Source organism: Pseudophryne corroboree, chromosome 6 (genome assembly GCF_028390025.1).
Source record: "Pseudophryne corroboree isolate aPseCor3 chromosome 6, aPseCor3.hap2, whole genome shotgun sequence".
NCBI lineage: Eukaryota > Metazoa > Chordata > Amphibia > Anura > Myobatrachidae > Pseudophryne > Pseudophryne corroboree.
In genome coordinates this window covers 622,341,057-622,363,897 of record NC_086449.1, presented here as the reverse complement: position 1 = coordinate 622,363,897, position 22,841 = coordinate 622,341,057, and the positions used below count along the sequence as shown (strand labels likewise).

Below are 22,841 nucleotides of genomic sequence, written 5' to 3'. Positions count from 1 at the left end.
ACCCCTAGGGGTGGGCCAGCAGCACACACTATATCAGGACATGCATGATATCTCAGTGATGACAGGGCTACATGTGACAGGGACAGTGACATGATGTGAGGAGGGGAATGGAGGTAGCACGAACCCACACACAGAGTAATATAGTGGAAGTAGCACGGTTCCCCAGCAGCACGTTGGGTTTTCATTTTATTGATGTGTGTAACATTTTACATGCTTTTTTTTTACTATGTTATTTATACTGTGTTTAATATTTAAATTACATTTTTGTAAACAAACATTCTTAAAATCCCGGGCAACGCCGGATACTCCAGCTAGTACAGTATATAAATGCTGAATGGCTAAGGATGAAATATGCAGGTGTACTAGAGAGTGACTGTGCCACCAGCCTCAGGTAGTCACCCAGGAGCAGCATTACCCATGAGCCATTCCTCTCATAGGCACTGACACACATTATACTGTATATTTGTAATGGACATGCTGCTTGATAGCCATGGAGGAAAGCGCAATGGAACCAATAATGTCATAAAGTGTGATTTCCTGTGCACACTGCATTGTTACAGCTACTGGATGATGGCCTCAGGTGACATCTGTAAATATTGCAGGTGAAAATATGCATTACAATGGATTTCACATAGTTTGTACCAGGGCGTATTACTAGTAAGAGCCAGCCGTGATGGCTAAAGATAAACAGGGTTTACTCACATAGCTTACTGATCAGGAGCAGTTTGCTTCCACTGAGTGTTGTACAGCGGTGCATTATACAAATTAAACAGCACGCAATTTTAACTAAATCTGTTAAAATAAAAACCTATTCCAACCACATCACCCGCCTTACAGTGAGGTCTATATATAGAAGGGTGCAGGGCAGGAAAAATAACTTGCATGAGAACCATCACTAATGTTTATTTTCTAATCAGACTGCAACAGATAAGATCAGGTCTGCGCTGTAGAATGAAATCTATGAACGCAGCACATCACAGTAGCCGTATTCCGGGAACAGAAAGCAAATCAACCTGGAAATCAATTTCTGAAAGCGAATTTCACTTAAAGGAGATCTCAAAATATGTATTAATAATGTATATATTTAGGTGAAGTCTCTTTATATACACACCTTTCCCACCCTGTATACAACCCGTCACACAAAAGAGCTGCACAGATGTGTAGTGGAAGTGATCCATTCAGGAATGTAGCAACCTCTTTATAAAACAATTCTCATCATGTCAGGTTTCAGCCTGTTCCCCAGAGTAGGTGCAAATAGGGAGTACTGTAATCATTGTAAAATAACAAAATTAATGAGGTCAGGGATACAAAGCAAGATAATTCTCTGAGCATTGTCAGGCGCTTCTTTCTCAGGTGGAACAATGAGTGCCATTTCTAATGTAAGATGCATTCTCCGGAAAGCGGGACAGCGGACCCCACTAAACTCTGTGATGGTATTTCCATATAGAAGTTACATTATGTTAATGAAAAAGAACACACAAAATAACTTGGCAATGTAAATTAAACAATATGCATCACAAAACTATATTAATTTCAATTAGATTCAAACAATCATGGAACACGTAAAGATAATCACTTCAGTATCCACTGCTGATTTCATGTAACCCGGCCCAAGAACCCTGCTCTGTGTTTCTAAAGTTGGGTACACATTATTGTCTCAGCGAGATCGGGAGTGACGTACCGGCGGGGGTGCAGACATCGGCAAGAGCATACACACTTGCAGATGCTGGCAGCAACGGAGTGAGGCAGTACTGCATTTGGCAGTATGGCATTGCTAGCGACATCCCCAGATTGAGCTGCATCTACAGAAGACGACGGGGGAAGTCACTAGCGACCCGCGGGAGTGTACACACTGGACAATTTTCAATATATGTTGTAACAATTGGTAATTTTTGTACCAGTCTTTATATTCATTCAGGGCCTGATTCGGAGTATTAAGCATCTGTAAAAACAGACGCTTCTCCCGTTTCCGGGCCAACTGCACGCGAGTCCCAAATCATGGTGTGAGCATATGCCATGCTCTCATGTCCAAAGTTGCATATACAGTAGGTGGATGCATGCCACATTTTGTGTGAATGGAGATCAGTGTTTTTGGACGGTGGTATCATGAGGTAAGGAGCAGCCATTTCTGGTGGCAGTGTAGTGTGCGTGTGTATGCATCTCCCTGTGATTCTGATTTGTGTGTATGGGTAAGGGATCAGTGGCTCAGACAGATAGTTTGCACTTAGCCTAGGTCTGGTTTGTGTGCTGACTGATGCAACAATAGGACGGGTGTGATACCATATACAGACGGTCGGGATGGTTGTGATCACAACAGACCGTGGCATCTCAATTTTGAGAATTCCGACATGGACAGGGTCAGTAATTTACCCCTCCCATGCCCCCTATCCTAACCCGCCAGGGGTGCCGACTAGGGCTAAGATAATGGAGGTGGCTGCTATGGCTAATCACGAGGGAGGTAGATAGGGCTGACTCGGGGGGTCGCATCTACTGCAATCCCCCCCACATAGTGCCTAACCCTCACCCCAATACTTATCTTCAGGATGCCGTCAGACGGGATTCCGTTATCGGTCACCTGACCTCCAGCATCAACAGCGACGGGATGCTGACAGCATCCCAATAGAACAGTAGGAGGAATACGCTTGCACTTTCAGTCATACCGATTTGTGACATAGGGGGTAATTCAGACTGGATCGTTGCAGCGACCGCAGTCTGAAGTTCTTTGTGGAGTGCGCCCGTGCACCCCAGGAGCCCAGTGAGATGCTAAAAGCATCTCAGGGGTGCGATTGCCTCTGCCTCATTGACCAGCAGAGGCGGTCGCGGGGCAGGAGAGGGTGTGGCAACGGCATTAGAACGCCGTTGGTGGGGTGTGGTCCGGACAACGCAGGCATGTCCGGACCGTTGCAGTGGCTGCGTGACATCACATGCAGTCGCTGTGACCCGGCACATGGTGGGTAGCTCCCTGACAACTCCTCACCGGGTGCAAAGCATTGCCGCTGTGTGTGAGTGGGGGGGGGGGGGGGGGGGTGTCAGAGCCAGACTAGCCCTGTGCTGGGCATCCCCCCGCATGTCTGAGAAACGGATCGTAGATGTGCTGAATTTAGCACATCTGCGATCAGATCTCAATTAGGCCCTTAGTTCGGCCGATTGGTGCATTAGCAGATTAAAAGGGCGTACAATAACATGGCAGCATAAGCAAGCCGCTCCCAATAAGTACCTATGGGGCCGATTCAATTGTTGGTCTCTCCGCTTGCCACTAGATGGCACCCAATGGAACAATTCAAGTTTTGCTCCGGGTGCACGGGCAGCCGAGGATAGACATTTGAGCTCGCAGCCTCCTGAGGCGCTTTAGATACAGCATTTCGCTAAAGGAACTTGCATGGGAAATAAGAATACTTCAGCACCAAGTATCTGGAGCAATGACATGTTATATTATGCGGTTTGAAGATGACCAGTAATCCCACAAACTCACATGTATGGCTTTCGTACAAAGTGTGTTATTAAAGATAGAAATCATTTTTTTAATCCCAGTTTCATTTTCTGTTCGATCCAAGGCCGTATTTTTTAATCTACTATAATAAAATTAACAACTGCAATCTTTGCTTTCCATAAAATGGCACAATCCTCAGAGAGCAATTGCCAATAACCAAGGGAGAGGTACACGGGGCAATGACGTAACTGAGAAAATTACATTTCAGAAACCAGCATCTCATATTTTACACATACAGTATATACACACACACACACACACACACACAGAAAATAAAGTGAAGTAATGACTGTTCCAATGCAGATTACCAATGTCAGTTTCGATTAGTACACATGGATGGCTTGAGCTTTTTTTTTTTTTTTTTTTTTGAGGTGTGCAGAGTGAATAGTAATGACATGCATTTTGCCAGCATACGACAGGAATCCATCGGGCATGTAATAGCATGTAGTTGGTAAAGAAACAAATTAGTAAACGTTTTCGAATCAAGCTTTTAGGACTTAGACGTTTATGCACTAAGACTTGGAGAGAGATAAACTGGAGAGAAATAAAGTACCAGCCAAGCAGCTCCTAAGTGCCGTGTTACAGGCTGTGTTTGAAAAATGACAGGCGCTGTTTGATTGGTAGTTTATCTCTCTCCAAGGCTTAGTACACAGACCCCTTAGTCACACACATAGTTTTTACAAAGCATTAAAATTAATAAAAAAAAAAAAAAAGGGTTCTAGTTAGCGGCGGATGTTACCTAGGGGCTGTGCCAGGGGCGTTTTAAGAGAGTAGGGGACCCACGTGCAGCCTCCGTTGCGGGCTCCCTCATCTATATTAAGTCCACACAGTAATGCCCCTGACACTGTACTATGCCCTTACAGTAATGCCTCTGTCACCATATTGTACCCCACACAGCTATGCCCCGGACACCATGTTATGCCCCCACAGTAATGCCTCTGACACCATATCATGTCCCCACATTAATGCCCTTGTCACCATAGTATGCCCTACAGAGTAATTATGGCAGTACCTGCTCGTTGTCAGGGGTTTCCCCTACCTCCCCGGCTGCCGCTGAGGGTCTGCTCATGCTGCCGTCCTTCCCCGTACATCCATCCCCATTGGCATCGCTCTATTGAAAATGTCTCCCAAAATAGCCGCTGCCTCAGAGGAGACAGATATTAAAGAACCTAGAGGAGCCTCCACTAGTATCTTTCTAAACGGTCTCCTCTAAGGTGGCGGCCATCTTGGAAGGTACATTTTCAATAGAGCGATGCGGATGGCAGCAGATGTACAAGGACAGATGGCGGCATGAGCAACCCTGGCCCTCTCTGTCAGAGAGGCTGTACCCGGGACAGCAGTGCCCCCAGCACCAACTGATGGTGGCCCTGACCGCACACTGCACCCATTATAGAAATGCCTTGGGCTGTGCGCGTGTTCTCTCCTGGGACTGCCAGTCCGCACTGTGATTAGCAGAAAGGAGCTGCCACTGCTTTTAGTAATGTATGTTCCATGCGTTTTTCATGTTATACTTCTACCATACTACAAGTGCATGTTAATGCATCAGAAGCAGGGTGTGCAGAATCTAATAGTTGAAACACAACATTGCAAATGTAGCATGTAATGGATGGGAATGGCACCTTTAATAATAAATAACTCAATAAAGATGGATTAAAGCAAACAAGCAATTAGTAAATCATTGCTGTAAAGCTGGCTATGTCCTGCACGGTAACTGTGCAAAAACAGATGGACAAATGTCTAATTTAAACCATTATTTTTCAGGGTATGTACCTGAACGATGATCGTTTACAGCCGAAATCTGTCTGGACCTGCCTGATCCACCCATCGTTTCCAACTACATGCTGTGAATAGAGGCTGCCTGCATACATCATGCAATTATGGAGGCGCTCATATTGGGCCATCGCCGCTCCTCTCCGCCATGTAGGCTGCAGTACAGTGCAGTCTATGGCCAGCTTCAGAGCATTAAAAAATAATATCCTGCATCAGCCAACTGCTTGCTATGTCACCATTTAATGAAATTGCTGTTGTCAGCAAGAAAATATTGCACAATATATGTTACAACAAAAATCGATTTCTACAAACCAGAATTAAAACTGTAAATCGTAATAATGGCATGGCTTACGGTTCTTTGTGGAGACGCTTTAATAATGGAATTATAGCCTCAGTAAAAGGCTGGTTCTGCATGCATGTGCCTAAAATGTTGGTTCTCCCGGAAAATAAATCCTAAATTACCAATTAAGAAGCTATTATAAGGGTTAGAGGAACATATTGCTTTTCCATGTGTAGTGGTGACACTCCAATCTGCAGCACGGCAAGAGGGCTTTGTAATGCAAATCAGTCTGTTCTCCCTGTGAATGGATTGTCACTGAGGAGAGAATATTTTATGACTGCTATTTATTTAAAAAAAAAAAAAAAAAACACACCAAACTTCCCCCCATACAGACGAGCTAAACTTCAAGTGAAGAAATGTTAGTAGCAATAATGTCGGAATCTGTGTGGAGCCTGAGGTTCTGAATTACTTCCCATTATTGGCCTTTTCACTAGGTAACATGATAACTTGAACACAGAACATTACAGATGAGCTGTAAGCAATGGAGATGGTGCAGTACTGCAGAGAAATTACATAAAGCACACAACTGGGGCTGGGCCATATCTGACGTTGATGCTGCCAAGGTGTTGTGAGAGGACAGTAATTGTGCACTCCATATGCCCTGTAAAGAGCTTACCCAGCAACAGGGCCGTCTTAACAGCAGTGTAGGCCCCTGGGCAAAGCAATGCACTGGGGCCCCTACCCATCCTCCAGCAGTAGGGTTGGGGGATGCTATCAGCGGCAACTTTGATGTCCCACTGGCGGTAGGTGGTGTTCTATCTTCCGCTCAGCATGTAGGACCTGGAACAGTAATTTCTGCTAATTACTCCTTTACTGCACAGATGGTGGGAGATGGGGCGGGAGTGAGAACACTAAACTGTAGAAGGGGGCATTGGGCTAAATGAAGGGACCCCAGTACATGACTTCCAGGGTGGTAGGGGGTGTTTAATAGGGAGGGTTGGATAGTGGAATGGGCTTAATATTCATCATTTTCTGGTGGGAGGGCAGCTTGCTTGACTGCAGGTATCTCCAGTTCCGTGAAATAGATTTTTTTAGCTTTGAATGGGATAAAAAAACCCCAGAGAATAGCACCTTTCAGGAGATACTGGGGACCTGGGGATTAGAGTTCAGTAGCCAGAGCAATTAACCAGCGAAAATATAAAACTGGCGTGTGGAGCTGAGAAGGGACCAGCTGCTGGAAGGCTGATATCTCTGGTTCTGGACATAGTAGATACAAGCTGCTAGTGTCCACCAAAAGGGGAGAGTCACGGCTTTCGGAATATACCCTCAGAAAAACTCTAAGTCAGACAGAACCCAATATATCTGGCTGGAAATAGCAATTAAAAGGATTGGATGGGGACCACTGCTTTGACATCAAATATCTCTGGTTCCCCAGGGCCGATTTTCAAAATCTGGAATCCCAGGAAAGAGGGGACCCTCAGCTATAAGCCTAGGGCCCTTATACTCCTGGGGCCCTTGGGAAAGAGCCCATTGAGCCCATACAAAAAGACGGCCCTGCCCAGCAAAAGGTGTTAGTGTTCAGAGCTGGGGCTGCAGGGGTTTGTGGGACTTTAGTATTTGTGGGAGTGCGAAGTACGACTGAGAGGACCAATCACAAGCAGCGATATACTGAACATACAGTAATAAGCTCTCCTTCCTACACCTCTATCAGCAACTGCTTTGAGCTGATTGCATTTCATTATAGAATACACAGAGTCCTGAAAATAACCTGCTGCACTAACGAGTGGTAGTGTGGCTTTAGAGGGTATATTATATACTTAAATTCTTAACAGGATAATCCCACTTTCAAACAAATGGCTTCCACTAAGTGTACTGGACTCAAACGTACATATTTACAAGTACAACATAGTATGTGTTAGTTTAGACATTCTAGTGATACCTGGGGGTATATTTATAAAGCAGTGACTGTTCAAGTGGCAGGCTTGGCCACATTTTAAATTGACACCAATACGAAGTGCAAAGGCCAGCAAAGTATTGCCACCTTACATTTTGAGGTAAAACCTGGTAGAGAAGCAGCAGTTTGCAAATTCCACTACCTATGTAATAAAGGCGTGTTCAGATGCTCTGGGTAACAGAATACAATGCAGCCATGCGACGGGTTGATGAGTCCATTGCCAAGCGGTCGTTTTCAAGATGCAAAATATTAGATGATACAGCCATTTTGCAGGCAGCTTGGTGGTCATGTGACTGGGACAGATACTGTATGCCTTACTGCTTCTGGATTTCTTGAACAATTGCAATGGATAATAAGGAGTTGTAGTTTATTAATAGTACATTTGTTTGTTGAGCTGTGACTACAGATGGTCTTTCCTAATCCAGCACTTCATTTGGAATCCAAATACAAAAAGAAAACTGCTATTAGGAGTCACAGAAGCTCCTATAAAAAGCAATAGCTCCCAACTGTCCCGACTGACAATACGGACTTTGATGCCTTGACTGTAGGAAGCATGTGACCAAACATGGGTGTGTATGGCAATACAGGGATACATTTAACAGAGGGGATGGAATTTGAGGCAGCCTAGTGTTTCAGGATAGCTTACACACCCAGGGGCATTCTGTGATACATGCTAAGTGTAAAAAAAACAAAACTAAAAAAACAAAACACATTTCTTAGGCCAGAATAATAAAAGAAAGAAGAGTTTGTTAGAATAATATAAATTTCAGTTTCAGAACTCATTTCTACTACCAGCTACCATAGCACGGAAAAGATTATGGCACCTATACAACAAACAAATTCCTTACAACACGTTGAATTAAAAATGTTACCCATATTCAACAAGGCTATCAGAAGATACTGGACAGGAGCCGTCCTCATATTAGTTTTTAAGGTGTTAAGGACTATGTAACAAACCCTGAAACGCTTAGCTGAATGTGGTTATACCATTGTCGCCTATTGGGGGGGCGGGACTGAGAGGGGACTTCGGATCACTATACCCCCCCCCCCCCCCCCCCCGGTGGCTGGATCTCTTCCTGATGCACACATCAACTATTTTGCTTTGCACGTTCAGTATGTTCCAACCTACTGGGAATTCTATTTAGGGGATGTAGTTGGGATCCAGGCAGAAAGAATGCTGAAGCCGGAATCCCGACACCTTTCAGTATGCGGATGGCGGCATCCCGAATGCCGGAATCATGAACGTAAGTGTGCTGGGGAGGGTTAGGCTGCAGGGAGGGAGGGTTAGAATTAACGGTAGCTGCCTCCTGCACCCCTGTCGGGATTCCAAGCAGTCGGTATGCCGGTGTCTGTATTCTGACTGCCCGTATCCCATACCCAAACCCCTATTTAGCCAATTTAGACCCAACCAGTATTATCCGAATCTAAAAAGTGGGTTATTTTAAATCAAAGTGGTCTGCTTTGTTAAAGTCAAGTTTTTAAACCGAACATAATCATTGTTTTGTTATCCGGTATAGGTTCCTGACTTCATATCTAGAACAGCTTGGCTACGGCAGACTCCGTGCACAAGACATTTCCGGACATAATGGTATACCTACTAAACAACACTCCACAGAGACTAATTTGCAAAGTGATGAGCGCTATAAACGTCCCAATGATGAAGTACCACAAAATACATACTGTACATATGGGTACAGGTTTACATCATTCTTAATGAGACTAAATGCCTTTCATATAAAAACGCCAGTTTTTAACATGATCATATTTCTATTCCTATTACAACAAACCATGTACCTTGAGATGTGTTAAATCTTTCAAAAATAAGTATTTCCCATCTGCTGCATCTAGCAAATGGCATGAATGAGAAACAAATGTACCGTGAAAAGGTTTACACAGCGAGCAGTATACTTTTACTATGTGCATGCTGGTTTATTTACCATCTGCAAGGGCGACGTTCCACCACTCCATAATACTTTCACAATAGATGATGTGATTTTACAGCAGGCATTTTGTACCCTGTACAAATATGACACCTAATAGGTAATTATTAGACTTACATCTGCTGGCTTTTTCCTACACACTAATGCTACAGAATGCCAAAAGCTTATCTACCAAGTATATTTGTCAAAATGCAGCAAAGAAGGCAAGTAAAGTCCTCGTGTGCATAAAATGGGGTATTGAGACAAGGGACAAGGATGTAATCCTGCCTCTGTATAAATCATTGGTATGTCCGCATCTGGAATATTGTGTTCAATTTTGGGCACCATATTATAAAAAAAAAAGATATCAGGGAGCTTGAAAGAGTTCAAAGGCGCGCTACTAAATTGATTAAAGGGTTAGAGACACTGGAGTATGAGGAAAGGCTTACTAGGTTAAATATGTATTCCCTTGAATAGAGGAGACATTATTAATATCTTCAAATATGTAAAGGGTCAATGCAAAGAGTTAGCAGGGGATTTGTTTATTAATAAAACTCTGTATAGGACACCTGGGCACTCAATGATGCTAGAGGAGAGAGACTTCCGTACAAAACATAGGAAAAGGTTCTTCACCGTGAAGGGCAATAAGGATTTGGAACTCCCTGCCGGAGAAGATAATAATGGCGGACTCTTTAAATGCATTTAAAAACGGATTGGACAGTTTTCTAGCTGAAAAAGGTATCCAAGGCTATAGCATTCAATATATTGACATTATGTATATGGGAGTGATACAAAATATAGTTGTCAATAGGTATGAAACCATTATTTCGGCTGGTGCATTATAATGTGCACTGCTTAATACAGAATACAGGTTGAACCCGATGGGCATTTTGCCTCTTTTCAACCTCATTAACTATGTTACTGTGCTACTATGTGATTATATTTTATGCATTTTAGATTATTAAGCAAAATAAAACACAACGCTAAAAAAATACAAACACCAATAATATATTCTGAATGAGCATTTGGCCCCTCAGGAGAGCCTAGTCTGCTGATCACTTCCAACATCCATCAGATCATCAACTGATCCACAAAAGATAAACCAGAAGTATATTTTAGTCACCGGTCACAAGGATTGAGAGACTGGATCCGTGCTGCTTTGACCTCCATGTGTATAATAACTTACACCGAAATCCAACTATTTCAGGGACTTGCTGAAAGACCAGACTGTAAGCATGTGGATGAGAAATGACTTATAGTACACGTGAGCTGCTGTATTTGAGCAATTTTATCAACCAAATAATTTGTCTGTTTGTGAACGGAAGAGTAGTGTACACCCAAGGCCGTATTAAATAGCTGTTGGGTCCTTTCCGACGGAAAGGACCCGACAGCACTCTATTCAATACGGGTTTGGCCCGGTCCCGACAGTGTCAACCCAACTTTTTTAAACGTCGCATTGACACGGTCGTAAACGTGGCTAAAACCTGTCGGGTTTGGCACTGCTTCAGACAATACACGCGGCTCAGCGGCTGAAGCCACCAATCCACGTGTCTTTCGACAGCATTCAGACAAGTCGGATTTCCCGACTTGTCGGAAAAACTGAGCCCGTATTGGATCGGTCGGAACCCCTTCTGTTAGTTTATCTTCCAACTGTATTACGTGGTAACGCAGTCACTTGTGGGCCAACTGAAACAAATTAATCCGGTAACAGACTGTTTATTTGATAAAATAAAATCTATGTCAAATGTTTATTACATACCAATCCCGTATTTATAATAGGTTACAAGGTGTCTAAGGTACACCAAGGCAGGGCCAGGACCAGAGCTGTGCGAGGGGGCACCCACCCAGGGTGCAAAGTTAATTAGGGGCATACAGATATGTCCACAAACATCTTTGCTCTGTGCGCTATAAGTCACGTTACACAAGGGGTGAGTGCTGTGTGACTCATAGCGCCTGCGTCTTTTTTGCGTTTATTTCTGCGTAAATAGACGTTATGGTAAGAACTTACCGTTGACAACGTGATTTCTCTTATGTCCACAGGTATCCACAGGATAACATTGGGATATGGTTGAGCGACAGCGGAAATGGCACCAACATGGTCACAAGCTTTCTGGCCTCCCAGGATGCATCGGGGCCTTCACCATATAGTCCCGCCCACTGACTCAGTCAAATCAGTTCTTTCCACAGCGATTTAGGCAGGAGTATCAGGTAGAGACCTGTTTAGGCGATAAGAACACACATGCACACCCTTCCATACAAGAAGGAAGAGGTTTAGTGATTGTCAAGATCCTCAAATCAGGTGCGTCAGGGTGGGTTCCCTGTGGATACCTGTGGACATAAGAGAAATCACGTTATCAACGGTAAGTTCTTACCATAACGTCTATTTCTCTGGCTGGGTCCACAGGATTATCCACAGGATAACATTGGGATTCCCAAAGCCATTCTAGTGGTGGGGACCTTTCGCCCGAAGTCTGCGTCATCAGAGGCAAAAGTATCCAAGGCATAATGTCTAATGAATGTGTTTATGGAAGACCATGTGGCTGCCTTACATATCTGTTCTGCTGAAGCACCCTGTTGTGCTGCCCATGAAGGACCTACCTTACATTCTACATATAAGGTAGGTCCTTCATGGGCAGAGACATTAGCCGGAGTAGGGAGATCTGCATGAGAATAAGTTTCTGATATTACCATTCTGAGCCATCTCGCCAGCGTTTGTTTACTAGCAGGCCATCCTCTTCTATGAAATCCGTAGAGGATGAAGAGAGAATCTGTTTTCCTGATGGCACTAGTACGATCTATGTAGATTCTTAAAGCTCGGACAACGTCCAGCGACGCTTCTCCCGCAGATAGTCCCGATACCTGAAAAGCTGGGACTACAATCTCTTCATTCAGGTGAAACTTTGATACCACCTTTGGAAGATAACCAGATCTCATTCTGAGAACTGCTCTGTCTGGAAAAAAACTTAGGAAAGTAGACTTACACGATAACGCTCCTAAATCTGACACTCTTCTGGCTGACGCCATTGTCAGTAGAAAAAGCACTTTAACCATTTAAGATCTGCTCTCTTAAGTGGTTCAAATGGAGGACCCTGGAGGAATCTAAGAACTAGATTCAAATCCCAGGAAGCTGCAGGAGGAACAAATGGAGGTTGAATATGTACCACTCCCTGAAAGAAAGTACGTACATCCTGTAAAATCAGCAATATTTCTCTGAAACCATACAGTTAATGCTGATACTTGAACTCTCAAGGAAGCCACTTTCAAACCTTTATCCAATCCTGCTTGAAGGAAATCCAAAATCCTGGATTGAAATTTTTTCCAGTACACCAATGAATATAGGCTTGCCATATTCTATGATACACACGAGCTGAAGAAGGCTTTCTTGCTCTAAGCATAGTTTGGATTACTTGTTTCGAAAATCCTCTAGCTTCTAAGATAGAGGTTTCAACAGCCACGCCGTCAAAGACAGATGATCCAGATGGCTGTACCAACAAGTACCCTGCATTTGCAGATCTGGACGTTGAGGGAGCAGTATTGGTGCTTCCAGGGACATCCTCAGAAGATCCGTGTACCAATGCCTTCTTGGCCAGGCTGGAACTATTAGAATTATGGCTCCCTTTGCTTGCTTTATTTTTCTCACTACTCTGGGTAACAGAGATATTGGAGGGAACAGATACGCCAGATGAAGATTCCATTCTACTGACAGTGCGTCTACAAGGACCGCTCCGGGATCCTTCGTTCTCGATCCGTACCCTGGAACTTTGTTGTTTAGACGAGACGCCATGAGGTCTATCTCTGGTAGACCCCATCTGTTCACTATTGCCTGAAAGACTTCTGGGTGTAATGCCCATTCGGTTTCCTGAATGGTGTGTCGACTGAGAAAATCCGCTTCCCAGTTCAGTACACCTGGGACACATACTGCTGACAATGCTGGGAGATGGATTTCTGCCCATCTTAGAATGGGAGTTACTTCCTCCATCAGTCTCCTGCTGTGAGTTCCTCCTTGATGATTGAGGTTCACTACTGCTGTCGCCTTGTCTGAGCGAATCTGGACCGGTCTTCCTTGCAGACTGTCCTTTGCCTGAACTAGAGCCATGTAAATGGCCCTTATTTCCAACAGATTTATTGGCAGGCGACTTTCCCTTGCGGTCCATTTTCCCTGGAACCACAGGCTTCCGAGTACCGCACCCCCCTTGCAGGCTGGCATCTATTGTCAGGACCTGCCACTCTTTTATCCAAAAGGGTCACCCCTTGTTTAAATGGTTTGTCTGTAGCCACCACGCTAGAGACCTTTTTACGTTTACTGGAAACTTTATCATCTGCTTTTTTTATCGTCTGATGATTTCCGTTCCATTTGGTCAGAATAAGGTGCTGCAGTGGTCTGGAGTGGAATTGTGCATATTCCATCATGTCGAAGGTTGATACCATCAGACCCAACAATCACATTGCAGCATGGACTGACATTGTCTGGGCGTGCAACGCTTCCTGAGCCATGACCTGCACCTTAACTATCTTTTTCTCTGGTAAGAGAACTTTCTGTAGGTCTGAATCTAATCTGGCCCCCAAATGAACCATCCGCTGTGACTGATTCAGAGATGACTTTTCCCAATTTATGAGCCACCCGTGTCTCTGTAAACAAACTATTGTCTGTTGAAGATGGCTCAAAAGTAAATCCTGCGAATGTGCTAGGATTAACAGGTCGTCGAGGTATGGGAATATTCTTATCCCCTGTTTGCGCAGACAAGCTGCCATAACCATCATAATTTTGGTAAACACTCTGGGTACTGTTGCTAGCCCGAAGGGCAAGGCTTGGAACTGAAAATGTTCCTGAAGGATGGCAAACCTGAGGTAGCACTGATGCGACAGTGCTATAGGCATATGTAGGTAAGCATCCCGTACATCCAGCAATACCATGTAATCTCCCGGTTCCATAGCCAACATTATGGAGCGTAACGTCTCCATGTGGAAATTCGGGATCCAAATGTATTCGTTCAACATTTTCAGATTGAGAATTGGTCGATATGACCCATTTGGCTTCTGGATTAGAAATAGATTGGAGTAAAACCCCTGTCCCCTTTGTGATGGAGGTACTGGGACAATCACACCTGACTGCAGTAATTTTTGGACTGCTTCTTGCAGGGCATTGGCCTTCGACTCTATACGAGATGGGCTGGTGCAAAAAAATCTTTGAGGAGGCTGCCTCCTGAATGGGAACCCATACCCCTGAGATATTACCTTCTGCACCCAAGCATCTGTTGTTGACTGTTGCCATATGTGTGCAAAATGAAGGAGTCGACCCCCAACCCTGGAATCCTCCAGGCAGAGGCCCGTCTCTTCAGGCTGATGGTTTCTGTTCAGGCTTAGAAGCTGGCTTCTTGCTAGCCCACTGTTTCCTACCCCTGGTTTTAAACTGGGGTTGCTTAGGCTCCTCTTTAGCTTTCACTTTGCTTTGCCAACGAAAAGAGCGAAATTTTAGACCCTTGGACTTAGGGTTATAGGTAGCCGGAAATCTGACCTCCTTTGATTCAGCCTCTGATTCTAGGATATCAGATAATGGTTTTCCAAACAATATATTACCAACAAAAAGGCAATGCTTCCCATTCTTTCTTGGATTCCGCATCTGCCTTTCAGGTACGTAGCCAAACTACTCTACGAGCGACTACCGTCAAGGCTGAAGCTTTAGAAACAACTGTACCCACATCAATTGCTGCTTCATCCAAGTATTGGGCAGATTGTCTTAAACGGCTAAAACGATCCTCTTGCTCCCTACTAGGAGAAGAGATGACATCCTCTAGTTCCTCTATCCATTCGCCCATTGCCTTTGCTACCCAGGCCGAAGCCATAGCAGGCCTTACCACTGCTCCTACTAGAGAAAATACATTTTTCAAAAGGCTATCTACCCTTCTGTCTGTGACATCATTTAGTGAGGTAGATGACAGTGGTAAAGCAGATTTATGCACAAGTCGCAGAACATGTGCATCTACTTTTGGAGGAACTTCTCTTTTTGAACACTCCTCAGCTGGAAATGGATAATAAGAATCCCATCTTTTCGGAATCTTATATTTCTTACAGGGCATCGCCCAAGACTCATCCATCATTTCCGTCAGCTCATCGGACGCTGGGAATTCAGCTTTAACTGATTTTGTTCGTTTAAACACAGGTGCTTTAGATTTTAACACTGTCTTGGCTGGCTCTTCTAAAGAGAGAACAGCCTTCACAGCATTAATAAGTTCAGCTACATCTTCTGAACTAAAACTCTGCGACTGATCATCATACGGAGTATTTGAATCTACTGTATCATCATCTGTTGTATCATCTTGTGTAGTCTGCCACATAGACGTATCTGTCTTAGTCTTACCTGTCCCTTGGTTGCTTGTAGAGGCTACTGGAACTAAGCCGTAGGAAGGGAGCTGCATGTATGGGTTAATAGTGTAACCTAACCCTTGAGGTGGTGCTACCAGAGTTAACCTGTCCGCTATTGAAGATAGAGTCTTTGCGAACATATTCCATGGTGGCTCTGTTGGTGGCTGAACTACCTCCTGTTTTTTACTTTGCTGAAAAGCAAAACAGTTCGCACACAAGCCCTCATAAGTGACCAATTGGTCCATATCAATTAACCCTGTCTTACAAAATAAGCATGTTAGGGATGTAGGAGTGCTTGATAAATCCTCCTCGTCACTTTTGCCGCTCACAGACATGGTAATAATCTGTTAATGACTACACAATTTGTGACTGAAAATCACCTATATATGAGTATATAGAAGTGAGATCAATCTGACCACAGTGCACCTGAATTGAGGGTCAGAACAGGACTGACATTACACAGAAAAGTCAGCACACATACTATCAGTCAGTCACATGTTAAAGCGTTAGACATTGTCATATGAGCATACAACCCCCATAACAACTTATAAATAAGTAGGAAAATTGTACTTCTGTTTTAACTGGTTCTTTTTCAAACATAACATGCAGAAAACACAGTAATATACAGATCTCATATGCAATAGGTACTAAAAATTTAAATTTCATACTAACAAGTAGAGAGAATTTTTAGTACTGTATACCCTTCCTCTAGAGAGCGGGATACAGGTAGACTCACCACACTTCCATATCCAAGCAAAGGCGCTCGTAAGACGCTGAGTAGATTCAGACGCTACTGATGTATACTACCGCTGCTGTAACTGATAACGGACACAGTCGCTCACTGACGGACACGGACGCTCAGTGACTTCCACGTGTATGCAGACACTACGGCCTGCTACTCGGTCTAGGCGGGATCTCTAGTGTACACAACCGCAGCGTCTAAGCTGCGACCGAGTACCCTCGTGGTAGCATCTGAGATGGAAGTGAGGTCATTCAGTTCATGGATGGGAGACACGAGGAAACTGGTCATGAACTCGGAGGAGGGGCGGCCAGGAGAGCGTCTGAATCCCCCTGTTGACTTAAACCCTAAGGATCGCGGCCTCTACCTAGTCCTGGCGCCTATGATCCCTAGAGCGTAGCGCTGTCGCACTCAAGATGTTCGGTGCATCAACACACTGTTTATAGTCTCCACCAATACAGTGTAGCTGTGTCCGGACCCCCCTAGTAAGAGGAAATCCATAGACTTACCGTCCCCCTATGCTCCGGCCACAGCCTGGTTACGTCTGCTGGACCTGCTAGAGCATCCGACACAGACGCCCGTTGAGACAGCACTATTACCGTGAAGGTAAGCGTCGTTGCGACCTGGTGGGGAGTTGTTGGAGCGACTCTTTCCAGTATGCGTTTAAGACGCTGTTAAGAAAAGTTGCTAAAAAAAACAACATAGTAAGTCTATAAAAATAAAACAACAAAAGTTTCAGGCTGCTTTAAGTCAGCAGCCCTGTGACCATGCGGGTTCCTGCCGCACCAAGCAAAAAACTGATTTGACTGAGTCAGTGGGCGGGACTATATGGTGAAGGCTCCGATGCATCCTGGAAGCCCAGAAAGCTTGTGACCGTGTTGGTGCCATTTCCGCTGTCGCTCAACCATATCCCAATGTTATCCTGTGGATAATCCTGTGGACCCAGCCAGAGAAATGTTTCTTATAGTAAATGCTATATGATGCAGAAGCAGCTTCTGCTGATTAAAATGATATGCAGCATGCCAATATTGTGTGTGTGACTGCGACTGTATTTGCATACAGAATGCTATGCTACAGTGTCCTGGAAAACACTAACGTGGCATTCCAGATGCAGATACCGTCGCAATTACACACAGAATATAGGCATGCTGCATATCATTTTAATCAGCAGAAGCTGCTCATGCAGCCTATGGCATTACATTGTGTCTAATACATTTATACGTAAAAAAAAATGCAAAAAAGGCTATAGTTGCTACAGAGTCCCGCCACATCATTGCGCGACTCAAAGAGCTGTTTAGCGTGACTGCAGCAAGGATGTAAGAGAACACATCTCTGACTAAATGAATGTGTGGTTAGCATTAAGGGCTAGGGGGTGTCATTCTTCCTTCTTGCCAAACATTACATTTTCTAGGTACGGCTACTGCACCCAGGTACATGTACAACAGAATTATGTTACTACGTTCTAATCTCAGGATGCTACAGTAAAATCAGCATGGGCACTGCCACAAGGAGGATCCATAGAGTCACATGAGCACAAGAGAGCTAGGAAACATGCCATACCCTGTAAGAAATACACTCAGTTGCATAAGTCATATTAGACCACAGAGTGGTCTGTATAAAAATGGAGTGATGGCATTACAATTCTCCTGGTTTCATAAATCAACCTTCCCTGATTTTAAATTACAAATTCTGATTTTCTGATTTTTCTTCTTCCCCAGTACACAAATGAGGATGAAATAAAAATCAGCATTGCAAAAAAAAAAAGAAGAGAAAAGAAAAAGGCATAAACCGTAAAACGCAAATCTGATTGTTACCAAATTGGACTATTATTACTAGGATGGAAATGCAGCCCCAGTGTGCACTGCTATACTTCTGTGACAGTCCTATTCTATAACAAGTGTCAAGACTCAGAACATTCACGATACTGTATTAATATCCTATTTCTTTATAATGGAAGCAAAGCATATAATAATTTAAAAGGCAGTGGGCAATAAGCATTTCGATCATCTGCTGTCAGAGGAAAATTAATCTACTATAAGATGAAAACCCACTGAATAACTATATTACTGCAAGTGTATTAATAATGGAGAAATGTAACCACTTATATATCAGCTAGGAGAGTGTTCCGACAGGAACAGAAATGTTTATTTTTAACAAGCCGAGACTTAACCCCTGAGTTCCTGGAGAGCTCGCCAACAGAGACACAAGGCGCGTATGCAGAGTGGAGAGGAATGCCTGACGTTTCCATAGTGATCAGCTCCTCTGAGGATGCAGGCTAACAATGCTTTCTAAAGTGTGTCAATGGCGTTCTGAGAAATTAATTGAAAACTAAATTTGATTTCTTAGGACCAGACGCAAATGTGTTATCAGAAGACACACTGTGACTTTAAGCTTCCACGTATCTTCTGATGGCATTAAACACGTGTGGCAGTTAAGAGGTTAATAAAACCCACGCCCAGTAAGACTTACTAATTTTAGAAAAAGACTGCAGCAGCATATAATTTTATGCAGCGTTTCCCCAAAGCAGTTCATTATACTGGAAAATGGAATAGAAAGTCATTATGATCTCCACAAAACTGCCTTTGTGTAAAGTAATCCTTAATTTCAGAGTTAATTTTGTGTGAGACTAGGAGAGTTGGGATCTGAGGAGGGGGAAGGGTATCTATCTATCTATCTATCTATCTATCTATCTATATATATATATATATATATATATATATATATACACATACACACACACACACACATATATATATATATATATATATATATATATATATATATACACACACACACACACACACACACACACAAAACAGTAGAAGAACTGGCGCCAAGAGGTCGTATCAACTCTCACTTTTCAACTCTTAACTGGTTAACACTTTTTAAAGTAAAGTAATAACATGTTCCATCATAAAACATTTATTAAAAACAATATATCATGTAATGTAATGTAATGTAATGTTTACACAGGTGCTGAGCTTCCACTACAGATCCATAGGAGGTCTCCTATCTAAGTGACCTTTTAGCAGGGCCGTAACTACGTGTGTGCCAAGTGGGCTTGGCACACAGCGCAGTTGCCCCGAGGGCGCACGGCCAGCGGCATGTAATGAGTCAAATTGACTCATTACATGCCGCCTCTGAAGTCCGCGCTGTGCGTCGCAGCCGCGCTGGAGGAGAGAGAAGCGCCGGAGGCAGCTGAGAAGGAGGAGGAGGGAGGGGGACTGGAGCCGCAGCAGCGCTATTTCATTGGTAGTTAGCGCCGCTGCAGCATCTCCCTCTCCTTCCGTATAGGCTGCCCGGCGCTGCTGTGGATGCTGGGATGCGGTTCCTCCATCCCAGCATCCACAGCAGCGCCAGGCAGCCTATACGGAAGGAGAGGGGGATGCTGCAGCGGCGCTTACTACCAATGACATAGCGCTGCTGCGGCTCCAGTCCCCCTCCCTCCTCCTCCTTGTGCGATGCCTGCACACTGCACAGAGGGAGATGCCAGCACGAGGAGCCTGTCAGCGGGGAGAAGGTAAGTATATCCCTCTCTCTCTTTCTCTCTCTCTCTCTGGGGGACACCGTCTGCCATAATGTGTAAAAAGGGGGACTGGCTGCCGCAATGTGTAAAAAGGGGTCCTGGCTGCCGCAATGTGTAAAAAGGGGTCCTGGCTGCCGCAATGTGTAAAAAGGGGGCCTGGCTGCCGCAATGTGTAAAAAGGGGGACTGGCTGCCGCAATGTGTAAAAAGGGGGACTGTCTGCTGCAATGTGTAAAAAGGGGGACTGTCTGCTGTAATGTGTAAAAAGGGGACGCTGTCTGCTGTAATGTATAAAAGGGGCTCTACCTGGTGTAGTGGCGCTACTGTGCAGCGTAATTTGAATAATGGAGACTACTGTGCACCGTAGTATGAATTGCTATTATTTTGTGGCCACGCCCCTTCCCCTTGAAGCCACGCCCCTAAATATTTTTCGCGCGCCTACGGCGCGCACTGCCCCTATCTTGCATGGGGGGGGGGGGGCAGTGTCGTTTCTTGCACACAGCGCTAAAATGCCTAGTTACGGCACTGCCTTTTAGTACCTGGGTTTCCGAATTTCTTTTATACAAGTTGTCTCACCATAAGGCCGCACTGGTTGTTTATCAGAAAGCCTCGGTGATATATTGGAATTTCCATCTTGCACGTATGAACGAGCTTTTTCGTACTGTACTATACTATACTATACGTTCCAGTTACTCGAGATGTACCCCTGATGAAGTCTTTTGTATAAGACAAAACGCGTTGGGTTGTCTGTGTTGTGACGTTATCTCCGAACCAACTTTAAGGAGAAGGAGGAGACTGTTGTGACCCACTTGCATTTGTATTCAACGCTAAGAATTATACAGCTTTCACTGTGGAATAATACGTCTCTTCTGTACTAATTTGAATATGTTTTTAATAAATGTTTTATGATGGAACATGTTATTACTTTACTTTAAAAAGTGTTAACCAGTTAAGGGTTGAAAAGTGGGAGTTGATACGACCCCTTGGCGCCAGTTCTTCTACTGTTGTATATTCCTATTCCTACTCCCTTCTAACAGGGGACTTAGTTGAATTAGGCAGCCTGTACCTAATATTTTGTGCTTTATCCAAGGATACATCTAGTTTAGCGCAAAGGGAGAGTATCACTGTGGCTGGGGTTTCCGTGTGGTATCATGTGAACTGGGGACACTATAGTGTGTTTCACACATCTGTGGTGCATGGAGTATTTCCACATTTTATTTAATTGGTAGTGGTCCCCACAAGTTACTTGGGGCTCTAACAATTCTTACACCAACCCTGATATTGTGACTCGCGAGGCATAAAAAAACCCAAACTACTAAAGCAAATCCACTCAGCATCAAACAAGGCTAAAGATACATCAATAAAAGTGGTTAATAATTGAATATATATTTCCACACGCTGTCACTTGGCAATTGTCTTTCATATACAAATCATCAGAAAATACAAAATGACAATGTGCATCTAAAACCAGAAAGCAATAACACAGTCCACTGTGAGGATGTTATTACACACCTAGGCGCCAGATATTTTACCATGCAATATTAGGAGAATCAATTAGATCGCCTTCTCTATTTGTGACATACGTAATTACATATGCTCAGAAAACTAGCAGTACTGTTTTCTTTTTACTATTAAATTGTATAATGTGTTTCTAAAAAACCCCACAAACATTCAGCACTTTACCTTTGTTCAGTTAAATAAATGTAAGATTGCAAAGCTAACTGCATGGTAAATGTTTGCATCTATGGCTAAAAACAGTACAATATTTGTAGAACTCTAAACATGTTTCAAGAAGTAAATACCTCATTTAAATGTAAAGCATCAGCCACATATTGCATGAAATTGGCCCCATGGGCTTCTACAGTTCTTCAAAAAAGGGTCTTTCAATGCATAGCTACAGACTGCGGGTATAGGGTCTAATTCAGACCTGATTGCTGTTGTGCGAATTTGCAAGGTGGACGATTATCGATTGACTGCGCATGCATATGGATTGTAGTGCGCATGCACGAGGCCAAAATGTGAAAGAATCCAGCGTCTTTTTTGATCGCTAGGCGTACGGAAGTTGTTTGACAGGAAGTGGACGTTTGGGGGTGGTAACTTGCCATTTTCTGGAAGTGTCAGGAAAGACACAGGCATACCCAAGCATTTTCAGGGAGGGTGTGTGACGGCGGCTCCGGCATCGGACAGCCTGTTGCTATCGCATTGTAGGACCGGGCTACGCACAGACAAGAAATAAACATTCAATGGTGAGTGAGTTGCGAATGGATTTGCAGCTGACCAGCGTTTGCAAAGCTTTTCGCACGTCGTACGCAGACTTGCACGGGGCGGGTATTCACTATGTCTGGGTGGTGACTATATGATCATAAACCTCCGCAAATTCGCAGAGGAGCGATCAGGTCTGAATTAGGCCCATAGATAGAATGCGGGAAGGGGGCGCTGATAAACACCTTTATTTTATGCTACTTTGGTGCTTCAGTGATGGCTACAAGCACAAGTTGTACAAAAAAGAAAAATAGAGAAATGATGGGAATAGTTTTAGTTTGTTCTAATTTTTTATTTATTTTCAGTTGTTTTATTTGAGAATTTTCCAGGCTATAAATTCCATGTTATAAATTAAATAGAAGAGGACGTCAGCAGAAGAGGACCCAATTTAGGAAATCCTGGGATAAAGACAAGATTCTGTCAAGAACAGCAGACTGTTAACGGAGGAGGATTTAAACAATTTAATCCCGAGCCGTGGTTGCCAAATTCGGTTTAAATGCCGACAAATGTGGGATAACAACGTATTATGCCATCAGTCC

At 43.9% G+C, this 22,841-nt stretch overlaps 1 protein-coding gene across 5 annotated transcripts in view; it reads right to left on the bottom strand.

Moving 5' to 3' along the window:
- PPP2R2B (protein phosphatase 2 regulatory subunit Bbeta) overlaps positions 1-22,841 on the bottom strand; it is a 521,527-nt gene that overhangs the window by 110,302 nt on the left and 388,384 nt on the right. Inside the window, exon 1 of one of the 5 annotated variants that reach the window (XM_063928103.1) lies at positions 1,112-1,193. The exons of the other annotated variants lie outside the window; for them this stretch is intronic. Coding sequence (XP_063784173.1) covers positions 1,112-1,178 — 67 coding nt within the window. The 5' untranslated portion in view covers positions 1,179-1,193. Of the gene's footprint in view, positions 1-1,111; positions 1,194-22,841 lie in introns of those variants that run through there. 5 annotated transcript variants of the gene reach the window in all.